The 12582-nt window shown below is 46.2% G+C and overlaps 1 protein-coding gene across 3 annotated transcripts in view; it reads right to left on the reverse strand.

Moving 5' to 3' along the window:
- Nucleotides 1-12582, reverse strand: part of PNPLA7 (patatin like phospholipase domain containing 7) — a 97062-nt gene that overhangs the window by 7023 nt on the left and 77457 nt on the right. For all 3 annotated transcript variants that reach the window (XM_060270401.1, XM_060270400.1, XM_060270399.1), the window contains 6 exons: nucleotides 8494-8610; nucleotides 5433-5502; nucleotides 4978-5094; nucleotides 2653-2801; nucleotides 1581-1733; nucleotides 620-730 (listed from right to left, as the gene is read on the reverse strand). In XM_060270401.1, coding sequence (XP_060126384.1) covers nucleotides 620-730; nucleotides 1581-1733; nucleotides 2653-2801; nucleotides 4978-5094; nucleotides 5433-5502; nucleotides 8494-8610 — 717 coding nt within the window. The remainder of the gene's footprint in view (nucleotides 1-619; nucleotides 731-1580; nucleotides 1734-2652; nucleotides 2802-4977; nucleotides 5095-5432; nucleotides 5503-8493; nucleotides 8611-12582) is intronic.

Consider the following 12582-nt stretch of genomic DNA (forward strand, 5'->3'; position numbering starts at 1 on the left):
GTGTTAGTGCGTTGGTTCAGCACAGGCTCTTATGGCAATTACCCTGTTTCTCATATTTTAAGACATAGTCATAAAATAAGCCATAGCAGGATTTTTAAGCATTCAAGGAATATAAGCCATACCCCCAAAATAAGACATAGTGATAGGCACAACAGCAATACCGGCCGCGGCAGGAGGAGGAGGAAAAATATAAGACATCCCCTGAAAATAAGCCATAGTGTGTTTTTTGAGGTAAAATAAATATAAGACGGTGCCTTATTTTCGGAGAAACGCGGTAGTGGCACAGTCCAGCAGTTGAAGCTGGTCTATTAAAGCTAATGGGGCATTGCCCCACAAACAGCAATCAGCCCTCGGCAGCCCTCACCTGCCTGCCTTCTTACTCACAGCGAATCAGTGGCTGGCTCCACCTACTGTTGGTCTCCCTGCCTTCTACGCTACCACTCCCAAGGGGTGCCAGTCACCATTGCAATCCAGGATCTTCTCTCCAGAGGACCCAAGAGGCATATTTAAAAACAAACAAACCCTCTGCCATAAAACCACTATGAGCTTTGTGAAGCAATCATGTTAGGAGAGCAATAATTTGAAAAATGACATTAGGAAGAGCCATTGGAATACTCACTCCTGGAAGCTTGGATTTGCAGAGCTCCTGTCTGTCCTTCAGCATCTTGTCCAGGACACCACTCCTGCACCAGACATTAAATACTGTTCTCCCATGCTGATAGCCCACCTCCTGGAAGGAAGGAAGGAAGGAAGGAAGGAAGGAAGGAAGGAAGGAAGGAAGGAAATCATCAGCCGCTATAGTTGAAGCTGGTTTCCTGTGGCAGCCCCAGAGGACAGAAATGGAGCCCATTCACCTCATGGCTCTTCTAAAATATGTTGTTGAACTATGTTAAGAAGAAAAGGTCCATACCGGGGTGAACCAGCACAAGCAAGGCTGACAAAAAAAAACCCCACATATACCAATTAGAATAGAAACATCGTCACCCCACCCCACCTCCACCCATCTTTCCCCCATCTACCTTTCCCCCCTTTCGCCCCAATGTCTCAACAAATGAAACTGATTTGTAAAAATGTTATGAGAGACATTGCACATGTATCTGTAAATCAAGAAAATCTTTAATAATAATAATAATAAGTCTCTGCTGCAAAGACTCTTGCTCACAAGCATGTTGCTATAAGCCCCTTTTGCCTGTGTCTTTTGCACGGGGCTGGGACACGTGGGGTGGCTCCAATGCTTGCTGATGGCTCTTTGCTGAATTCAAAATAGCTCAATTTTTTATTTTAAAAACTAGGTGCTGGCCAGTATTTCACTGGAATGTTTTTCAGCTAAGAAGACTGGTTTTATTGGATTAATCTATTTAAAGAATTTTAATCCTGATCCTTGGGGTTACTTTAAAGATCACTTTAAAATAAAAAGCAGGGGCATTCCCTCTCATCAGGCTAATAATCTAAAAAGGCATGGCATAAGGGGGAGGGGGAATCCCACCATCTTGTGACAAGCAAGTACAGTAATTTGAGACCTCCAAGCCAGAAGGCACCCTTCTCCCCCACTGCCTTAGCTTCCTCTGACCCCAACGCACACAGATTTCATCGAACTTCCCGAAGTCCAAGGTGCCATAGCGATCAATGGGTGGCCGGATGTATTCACAGTATTCACTGCTCTTGACCATCTCCAGCTGCCGGACACAGCACACATAGGCAAGCCGGGTCTGGATCTCGGCCATGTTCAGCACCTGCCAAAAATGTCAAGTATCATTAAGCTCCCACAAGAGAATGGGCAGCAGCACCCATCTTGGCTGACCAAAATTCTAACTTCACATCCCCCAAATCCTGGGAATTTGTTTAGTGAGTGTGCTATAAATCAGGCATAGGGAACACCAGCCCTCCAGATGTTGCCAAACGACAACCAGTCATTCCTGGCTATGCCTGCTGTGGATGATGGGTGTTGCAGTTTATCTATGCAGGATTTGTCATGGTAGAGTAGGCATCCCCAAACTTTGGCCCTCCAGATGTTTTGGACTACAATTCCCATCATCCCTGACCACTGGTCCTCTTGGCTAGGGATCATGGGAGTTGTAGGCCAAAACATCTGGAGGGCCACAGTTTAGGGATGCCTGTGGTAGAGCCTTAATCCCTTTAATGAAAGTAATTCTCAGAGGACTGCAACTCTAGGCATGGAGCCATGACATTTAAAGCAGGTTTGAAACTGGCTTATGTGGGTGGGTGGTGAAGACATGGCTACTCTGTCAGCTATTTAGTGCCATGGCACAACATACACAGGCTACAACCATGTCTGTCTGGCCTCATCATGGCATGGTGTGGAGGAAAACAGTATGTATGGCCTTATTTTCCATCTGTGCAATCAAAGCTTTGAAGAGTCATTGTGAACTCTAATGCAGCCTTGCAAATAGGTTATCACAAATGGTCACTAGCTCAGAAAGAAATAACAACAACCAGCCCAAATCTGTGTTAGGAAAATTAAAAGGCATAGTTCTCTTTCAGGCTGTTAAAAACCTTTCCAGGTATAACACTAAAAAAACAACAACAACCACCATACCACCAAACCTTTGCCTGATCCCCTGGAATCAACCACAAATTGCCACAGATGATTGGGCTAGCAGCTATTTAGGGGCAATTCTACCCTAGGCATACCTTCACTTTCTCCACCAAAGGGTTCCACCGCTTCCACAGCAGCCACCAGCCAGAGAGTGCGTCGCCATAATTGGTGAGGTTTGTCTCATCCCTGCTGCCCACATCAATGGCAATGACCACCTTTGCCCCCATAGACCTAGCAACATCCGCTGTCAAGGTGACAAAAGCAAAGAATCATCCCCTGCCCCCTTCCTAGAACACCTTCCACTCTGCTTGCTGGGCAGCCTACTGCTTGGCACGAGTTCATTATTTCTGGCAGGGTCTTTGCCACACATCATCCACACTGGACATTTGTGGGCGCTGCTCCAAAGAGGGTAATTTTACCTTCCAAAATGCTCTCAGAAGATTATTTCCCTCTCAGCAGAATTAGGGTAATTTATAGGCCTTCTTTGTTCCAGTAATTCACTTCTAAACCCAAACATGAAAAAGCATTTCTCCTTCTGACGGGAGAAAGAAAAGGCCCTTTGCAGAGAACAGTGACTCAGTATCCCTCAGGGAGGCGAGGGTGAGAAGACAAAGAGGAACAGCGAAGTGAAAGAGGCCCACAAAATCGTGACAGGTATGTCATTTTCGATTCCACTTGGTGGAGAAGATGCTCAGCAGGGTTTAAAGGCTGCCGGGGTACGTTGTACCTGGAACATCACTGTGAGCAGTCAGGAGACTGTACCCTCTTGTACCCTCACTTCCTTCACCTCCCTTTCCCTGCTCCCTTTTTTGGAGGCGGGTGGGAATCGAGTTTTATATAAAAAGGAGGAAACACTTTAAAAGTATTAATTTTAGATGCTTCCATACTGGCATGTTTCAAGAGCACTCAGCATTGCTATTTATTTCTCTTAACCACAACAAAGTTGAGGGCTGGTGTGATGAAAGTGTCACGACAGGTAATGCAGAGACCTGGGTTCAAATCTTCACTTGGACACATGAAGCTCATAGCATGCACCCTTGAGACAATCACTCTGCCTAACCCACCACACAAAGTTTGTTGTGACGATAAAACAGGGAAAGAGAGGGAGCCCATAGGGAGAGATTGGGAGCTTCAGTAGCCCTCCATATGTTATTGGAGTACAACTCCCATAAACCCCTGACCATTGGCTGTACTAGCTGGCATTGATGGGAGTTCTAGACCAACAACGACTGGTATGTTGGTGATGGCTGGGTTAGAGTGTTGGAATAGGAACAAGGGGACCCTGCATTTGAATCCCCACTCAATCATAAAGTTCACTAAATGATCTAGAGCCAGTCTTTCACATACCATAAACACACAGTTTTTCCTCGGCTAACCTTTCATAGGGTTTTGAATACATCAGCAATAGCCAACCTTGGGCTGAGCCTTATAAAGGAGCAGCAGTTCAGTCCCAGCTGCAAATCCTGCCTTCGTTGAAAGGTGCATTTTGAGGGTAAAGGGGGCCTATCCTGTTCCAGTCAGATGGCATGGGGAAGACTGAACACAAAAAGAGCCCTCCTGGATCAAGCCAATGGCCCATTCAGTCCAGGATCCTGTTCTCACAGTGGCCAAGCTGGTGCCCGTGGGAAACTCTGGTTGTACTGAGGCTTCTGTGATGGGAGTCCTCTGAGTTAGAGAACTGGGCAAGGAAGCATCCTTGGGCTGGAGGGGCACAGGTACCACACTCAACTTGTGTGTGTGTGTTTTGTGTCCAGTTGCGCTCCTTACTCAGATTACAGGTAGGTAGCCGTGTTGGTCTGCCGTAGTCGAAACAAAATAAAAAAAATTCCTTCCAGTAGCACGTTAGAGACCAACTGTCCACAGGTTTACCACACCTAGCAGCCAATCACCCATTCCCACCACCCTTCCGAGTAATACCCCTCCCCACCCTCTCACTATATATAAGGGTCTGGTGACTTCTGTTTCAGTGTATCTGAAGAAGTGTGCATGCACACGAAAGCTCATACCAATGACAAACTTAGTTGGTCTCTAAGGTGCTACTGGAAGGATTTTTTTTATTTTGTTCCTTACTCAGTCTTCTATCTCATTCAGGAACCTGGTCTCATGTTCCTGGCTGCAAACGTGTTTCTGAAAAGACTGGGAGTGGGTGAAGGTTAATGGGGACATCTATCACAAATATTTGTGGTGTTGGGGATCAGCAGGAACACATAGCCCGCACACTGAACCAGGCAGCTTTAAAAAAAGGATGCAATTAGAGCCTCTGTACAGTTTGATCTTCTCTTCCCACCATATGTAAGTCTCAAAATTTGAATTTATGCCTCCACGAGTTGCAACCCCCCCCCCAATAAATTCAGGAGTTGGGGCTAGAAGTAGGATCCAGCTGCAAATAAACAGAAAATAGGTTGCTGTTACATCAGTACCTGGGAGGTTGTTGATGTAGCCTCCGTCCATCAGGAGATGTCCGTCTTTTGGATCGCAGAGGGGGGGCAAGTAGCCGGAAAGTGACATGCTGGCCCGGATGTACCGCCACAGGCAGCCTGCCAGGGGGAAGTCAGAAAAAGGCTCAATCTTCTCCGAAGGAAAAGCAGCAGCCAAACTGCTCCTCTCTAACCCAACCAGCCCCACTTCTTGAGTGCAACAGCTGTTTTCCCCACTTATGATTCCTGGCAACTGGTACCCAGAGGCGCACTGCCTCTGATAGTGGAGAGAGAACATAGCCATCGTTATTGTAGTGTGCTGAAAGCCTGAGACTCAGCTCTCGAATACATCGGTGGGAACTTCAAACCTATGCTGTAAGTACAGTGGGAAAATGGCCCAAGGACTTCAGCTGCTTTAAATGAGACAAGCACTGTGGGTCCTTCACAGATATACTTACCATCTGTGTGGACTCTCATTGCTGAGGCAGTGATATCTGTTGTGATGATGAAGTAAGGAATCCAAAGATCCTACAGCACAGAAAGCAACTTGTTAAAAAAAACGCCAATTCCCAAACTGTGTGTGTGAGCGCACCATGAGAAATAAATTAGTATAAAAAAAATTTAAAAACCCAAAGCGGCAGACAGACCCAACCACACAAGAATCTGTTGGTTGTACCTCTGCATGAGTCACAGGGAGAAGCTTTTGCCAAAGTCAAACTGTTCTTCCATATTTTGGGGACTGGGTACAACTGACTAATCACTTCCAGTGGGGATATCCAGCAAATAAACTCAACCCCCCCCCCAAAGCATCAACATCATTAAATGAAAGTGACGAGCATGACACTGTCTCTTCAGAATGTCTGCATATGCCTTCCATTCTGGACGCACACCTAGGTTAGAGAGTCATGCAGAAAAATAGCATGCCCTTTGAGTGTTGGTAAACTATTTCCAAGTATAAAAAGCACACCTCCAGTTTTAATTCTATAGGAGAAATGTGTGTCTACCAAAAACACTGGGGAGCATTCCTGCCAAGGGCTCCAGCAGCCAACTATGATCTCCTCTAGGATATTCTATCCCATCCCCCATGTTTTCCACCACCCTTCTGTCAGTCAGTATTCGGTAGCCACTGAGTACACTTAGGCCTTATTGGGCTGTTGTTGTTTTTTTGTCCCCAACCCACCGACCAGATTTTGTTGTATCTGTGAATCTTGGGTCCTTGCTGAGCCTTCCCCTCTTGCACATGGGTGGAGCAGTTCCGGCTATGTTCACTTTGGTACTCACACATGAACATCAGAAATAGAGGGAGGATGATTAAAACAATCCTCTTGACATTTGCTGGCATTTCTAAATGGGACTCTGAGAAGCAACATTTATCTTTGCAAGAGATGAACAATTGAGCACTGGAAGGCACAGGAAAGCATCCTTGACAAGAGGAGATGGACTTAAAATGTGATCCTGAAATAAACTTGGATGGAAAAGCATTGGGAATGTGCATGCTGACTGCTTAAAATCTCCTTAAGCAAGAGCCAATTGGGGCAGGGGGAGGGGGAGGACATATATAAAGGAACATCAGAACAGAGCTGGATTAGTGCACATCACAGAGGCACAATCTGGGTTGGAACAACTTAAATCCATCCCTGCATGATGAACTTTAGCTCCCTTCCAAGGGACCACACACCAATATATTATAAGGATTCTTCCTTACAGCTATAGAGAGGATCAAGAAATTCAAAGCTGGGCTGATTAAGCACTGGCAGTGGCTACATAATCTGTAGCAGCAACAACAAAAAAAGGAAAAAAAGTTGGAAATGGAGGATACTATCTGTAGGCATGTATCAAACACCACAGATGCTCCTGCAGGGCACATCTGTAACAGCAACCGTAAGGCAGGAGTGGTGTGTCTCCTCCCCAGTCCTGCACATGCATCTGAGTTGCATGTGCTTACACTGATAACCACGCACAGTGTAATTTACTTACTACCCAGCTTGCTGCAAAGGCAACAACTCCGAACATAAAGTGGGTTAAACCCATAATTTTAACAAGGGCTCAAGTTTCATCCCCCCCCCCCTGGAAACAATGACTGGTCTGCAACACGCTGATGAGTGTTGCTTGTTTGGTAGGGAAAGCTTCTAAAGCAGGGGTGAATCTGGGCTTTCTTGGGTAAAAAGTCAAAGAGCGAATGGATGATGATGATGATGACGATGACAAGTGTGGCATATTGGCTAGAGTGCTGGACCAGGGCCTGGGAGACCAGGGTCCAAATTCCCACTCAGCCATGAAGCTCCCTGGGTGACCTTGGCCCAGTCACTCCCTCTCAGTCTAACCCCTACTCCTCAGGGTTGTTCTGGGGATTAAATGAGGAGAGGAAGAAACGTGTGCCATCTTGAGCTCCTTGGAGAAGATGGGATATAAATGCAATAATAAACAAACAAACAAACAAATAATAAAATATGGGGGGAGGCAGCTCAGGGAGGGGATCAGCTGCAGTGCCTGAAAGGTGTGTTGCAATCATATTGTGTTGTTGAGAGAGGCTAAAGCAACCACTTGGTTCTGTGGTTCTAAAACAAACTTGTCCAACATCAGGTCCATAGATGCTGTTGGGTATACAACTTCCATCACATGCGGGACGGTTATTGCCACAGTGGTGGGCTTTTTCACTAGTGGCATCTGTGTAGAATCAAAGCTGAAAATGTTCCAGAAGCCCTGCAAACACCATATTGGTGGTCAGGATAATCCTGAAAATAATTGGTAGTTGTTGCAAGGATTAGCTCACATTACTTGCTTTGATAAACGCTAATTGCCGTGCTTTGATGCCATGCTTATCAGTGGGCTTCGGAAGCTTGGTTCTTGGCCTAGGGAAGGGAGCTAGCTGTGAGACTTGGATGCTTTCCACCTTTGCCTTCATCAGCAGGTGGTCTGATGGAAGATTCTGGCTAAACTGACACATTCTGTCTTTTGTATAAGTAATGCTTAACATATTAGCACTTTGCAAACAAGTCAAGATGACATTTCACTGCTGCGGTGACTGACCCGCGTATGAAACAGCAGTGGGGCTTTACAGGCTGCTTTGTAAGTTTGCACCTTTCTTTAATAAAGCACTAGAACTGGCCATTTTGGCATTCTTCTTTGGTATCCCTGCATTAAACCACCCACACAGGCTTGCAGTCAGAACAACACACAACTCCCAAGACTGGTTGGAAAGTGAGTTGGATTAATCAGAGGCTGGTTGTCTTATGCTAAGTCAGTCTATTTGTTCATCTAGCTCAGTATTGTTTACCCTGACTAGCAGCAGCTCTCCGAGGTTTCAGAGAGGGAATCTCTTTCAGCCCCACCTGGAGATGCCATTGGGGATTAAACCTGGAATGCAAAGCTGATGCTCTACCACCGAGCTATGGCTCCTTCCCTTGTACAATAGCTTACTGGGAGATGCCAACCCAACCTCGTAAGCCTGTTGCAATCTTCTGTTCACACTCTGGTTGGCCACCACCATTTGCCACGCTTGCAGCACACGTCACTTACTTCGATCTGCTTGTCTTTGAAGATGTTACAGACGCCATTATTGAAGGAGGCTCCGGAGAACATGGAGGTGATTGGGTAAGTCAAGTCCAGGATCGTCCGGAACACCGAATTCATATTCTAAAGAGAAGTCAAGGCTACCTTTTATATTGAGAAAGAACACCAAAAACCCAGCTGAGATAAAATTCCCTCCACCTAAACTAATGAAGTGCAAAGAGTTTGAAACATTCTACCCTAACAGAATCACGAGGTACTGATGAGTCTACAAAGGATTCTGGGACACATTTCAGAGCATCCATGCTGTTAGAGGGGCAGCCTATGACATCTGAATACCCCTGCATGTGAACTTAGTGCACCCAGAATACACTCAACTACCATCACCCCTTGAATGCCTGGCAAGCTGATACAATCTGGAGAAATTTGCTCTCCGTTACAGATATTTTCCATCGGAGACACTGTGAAAGTTTCCCCAAAGAACCCAAGCATCTCTGGAAGGCTGTTTTAAAACTCCAGGTCTTAAACAATACTAAAAGCAATCTGTGAAACAAAACATTACAAATGTAATAGTCAAGGGAGAGAAAGGAACATAAGAAGCTCTATTAAACTGAGTTACACCAATGGTCCATCTAGCTCAGTACTGTCTGCACTGAATGGCAGCGGTTTTCCAGGATTTCAAGCAGGCATCTCTGTTAACCCTATATCTGGGGGTGCCAGCAGGGGTTGAACCTGGGACTTTCTGCATGCAAGACAGATGCTCTACCACTGAGCTATGGCCCTTCCCCCAGATATATGAGAAAGAGGAAAGGGGATTGCTAAGTGGTTTGTCTCAGGTTTGTTACACCAAGGATAGGTTGAGCAGTTGGGAGGTGGAATTGCAGCATCCACAGCCACACACCCTTTTGGGGAACACGATTTATCTCCCCACATCAGATATATTGAGGGAAGGGTTATAGTTCGTTTACTTTTTATTATTTGTATTCCGCTCTTCATCTATAGATCTCAAGGTGATTCACAGCATAAAAATACAACATAGAAACACAAAATACATAATAGAAACAAGAACAAACCCCTCTCCCCACTCCCAAACACAATTACTATAGAGTTCATAGGTAGAGAGCATATGTGTTGCATGCAGTTAAGAGGATGGGACAGACCTCACTCTGGAGAGCTCTGGACATAAGAATATAAGAAGAGCCCTGGTGGATTAGGCCAATGACCCATCTAGTCCAGCATCCTGTTCTCACAGCTGCCAACCATAGATGTCTAGATGCTTTAATGAGAAGCCCACAAGCAGCACCTGAGCACAACAGCAACTTCCCCCCCTTATGATTCTCAACAACGTAATGCCTCTGATAGGAAGCCAAACATGCCATCATGCCTAGTAGCCATTGATAGTCTTGTCCTCCATGAATTTGTCCAATCCTCTTTTAAAGCCCTCCAAGTAGGTGGCCATCATGGCTTCCTGCTGGAGCAAGTTCTATATTTTATATGTTGTATGAAGAAATAGGAAGTTTATTTTATCTGCCCTGAATCTTCCCCAAAAAATGATGGCTTGCAGGGTAGATCCTGGCCTTGTTTCCCAGGATCATGGTATCCGGCTCCCAGCTAGCACAGCAGATTTAGGGGCGAAAGAAGGGGTGTGTGGTAGGGGTGGACCGCCCCGGGTATTACCACTGAGGGGTGCAACAAAATACCGGGCGGCACTCACCACGGGGCCTGCAGTGTGCCCAAGCCACGCATCTCTCCTGGGAGTAATGCGGTGGCTTGGGTGCCCGCAGGCTCCACGCTGCTCCAAACAGTCCATCCGCCGCCTCCCCCTCAGCTGTAGGGCATCCTGCCCTGGCCTGTCCCGCCCCGTGGGGCCATGGACACAGGGCATGCGCACTGCCCCAGGCACCCAATCGGCTTGCTCCGCCGCTGCATAGGAAGCTGCCTTATAGCAAGTCAGACCATTGAGTCCATCTAGATCAGTATTTTCTGACCACCAGAAGCAGTTCTCCAGGGTTTCAGGGCAGGGGACATTTGCAGCCCTACCTGGAAAACCTGAGGCGTTCCTGCATGCAAAGCAGATACTCAATCTCTGAATTACAAAACCCTTCCCCATGAAGTCAGTTTCACTTGTAAAGGAAAAAACAGCAAAGAGACCCCCTGTGCATTTCACACACACACACACACACACACACACACACACACACACACACACGTGTGTGTGTGTGTTCGCATTGCTGCTTCATGTGAAATTTAGAAAGGAAAAAAAAACCTTATTACTGATGTAACTCTTGAGGGGCATCTTTTGGGAAGAATGCTCCTCCTTCTAAACACTTATGTTCCATACCATGCTGACAGGGGGTGCCAGCTTTACTATATAATGCTGGGCCATTCACAAGGGGGAAGACTGGATCTTTTCAGGCCCTCTAACTAGTAGCTGGGAAAACACAGCACCCCCCTCAAGAAAACTGGAGTTGTCACTCCCTGGAGTGAACCTTAATGGAGCCAGAAAAGGAGGGTCCTCTTTCCTCTGGACCAGCTGAGTTTTAAGTCCAGTTCTGCAACTGGAACAAATCCGCATGTACAGAGCTTCTGTCCCCTGGGGGCTTAGTGAGTGCTTCAGCTCAGCTTATCCAACCACTGTGTTTTTGTTCCTGAGCCCTGAGCACTCAAGGCTTGACAAATGAAACCCAGATGACAGACGTTGCCTGGAAAAGCGTCAGAAAAGGCCCTTCCATTTGTTATTCAGTAATCCTGTCAACCTGGTTTGTGCTGTTCCCTCACAAGTGGGCAGGGGGGGCAGGGAGGAAGCATTTCTAAAAATATCTAAAAGCCTTTTCAACCTGCAGTCATTTCTCATGGCAGTTTTAGCAATGGGGCAACAGGTGGGAGCTATTTAGCAAAGACAAAAGAGTGTGGAGACCTGAGGGCCAGGCTGTTCTCTGGCTGGCAGCCCCTGTTCTGCTGCCAAACCTCCACAGAAGTGTTAGGAGTGCTAAGTGCCAAAAAAAGAGAATCCAGCACCCAAAATACGGTAAAGTCAGGAACTGGCTCCCTTTGGGCCCTGCTCCTGTCACGTAGTTTGCATCCCCTACAGAAAAGCTTCTGCAATGCATGACATGCTGGTCAGTTTCCAGTTTAGCTAAGAGGGAGAGTTACTGTTGTTCATTCAGCTACTGGGCCAAAGTGTGCCTAACAAGCGAGTCAATAAGCAGGAGCAGAAAACAATGCCCCTCTATAGGTCTCTTGGGACTGATTCTCTTAAAATGCTTGCATAAGATACATTGGGTTATTTCTTTTAAAATTTAAATTAAGTTAAATTAAATTAAAGGCAGAAACAAAGAAACCTGCTGGGGGCCCTCAGTCCTCTCTCTAAGGCAGAGACAAAATGAATGGACACTTTTCATCAAAATTTTTCACCCCCCTCATTGTGTGATCACCTGTTTTGGTGTGATGGAAAGGTTTACCCATTCAGTGTAAGGCTTAGAAAGCACCGTCCTCACTGCAATTTGGCTTTGCAATGGTGCTGTAAACCTGTTGGCTGATGTCACTGTGCCAACTCTGTGATTCTTGATACGCTGAATAAAGTAGCCAGCAAGAACACTCTTTTATAAAACCAAACCAAACCACAGCTACTGGGAAGGGTGAAACAGTGCCAAAAAGGTAAGAAATTTTTGGTGTGTTGTGTGTGTGTGTGTGTGCGTGTGTCTTTTTGTAGAACTTACCACTTACTGAAAAACCTCCCTTTTTGAACTGGAAAAAGTTTTCATAATGAAAACTAAATCTAACAACAACTACACCAGGGATGACCATCCTGGGACTATCCCAGTCACTCCTGCTTTGGACACCTGAACCAAAGGGGGGAGGGGGAAGAGTTGCTAATTAGAGCTCATTTATATCAGATGCAGAAAAGTTCTAAAGCAAAGCAGAAGTAGGAAGGGCTTGAGTGCCCCCCTCCTTTCCACACCAATATTACAAGATGGGAAATGGTGAGAAGTGAAGGAGGAAGATCCTGTCACTGGCAATTCCCCAGAAACGTTTGAGCTCTGTTCCCCTGCCACTCTCCATCTCTTTGGACAAAAAAAAAGAAAAGGAAACCAGGAG

Source organism: Zootoca vivipara, chromosome Z (assembly GCF_963506605.1).
Source record: "Zootoca vivipara chromosome Z, rZooViv1.1, whole genome shotgun sequence".
Taxonomy (NCBI): domain Eukaryota; kingdom Metazoa; phylum Chordata; class Lepidosauria; order Squamata; family Lacertidae; genus Zootoca; species Zootoca vivipara.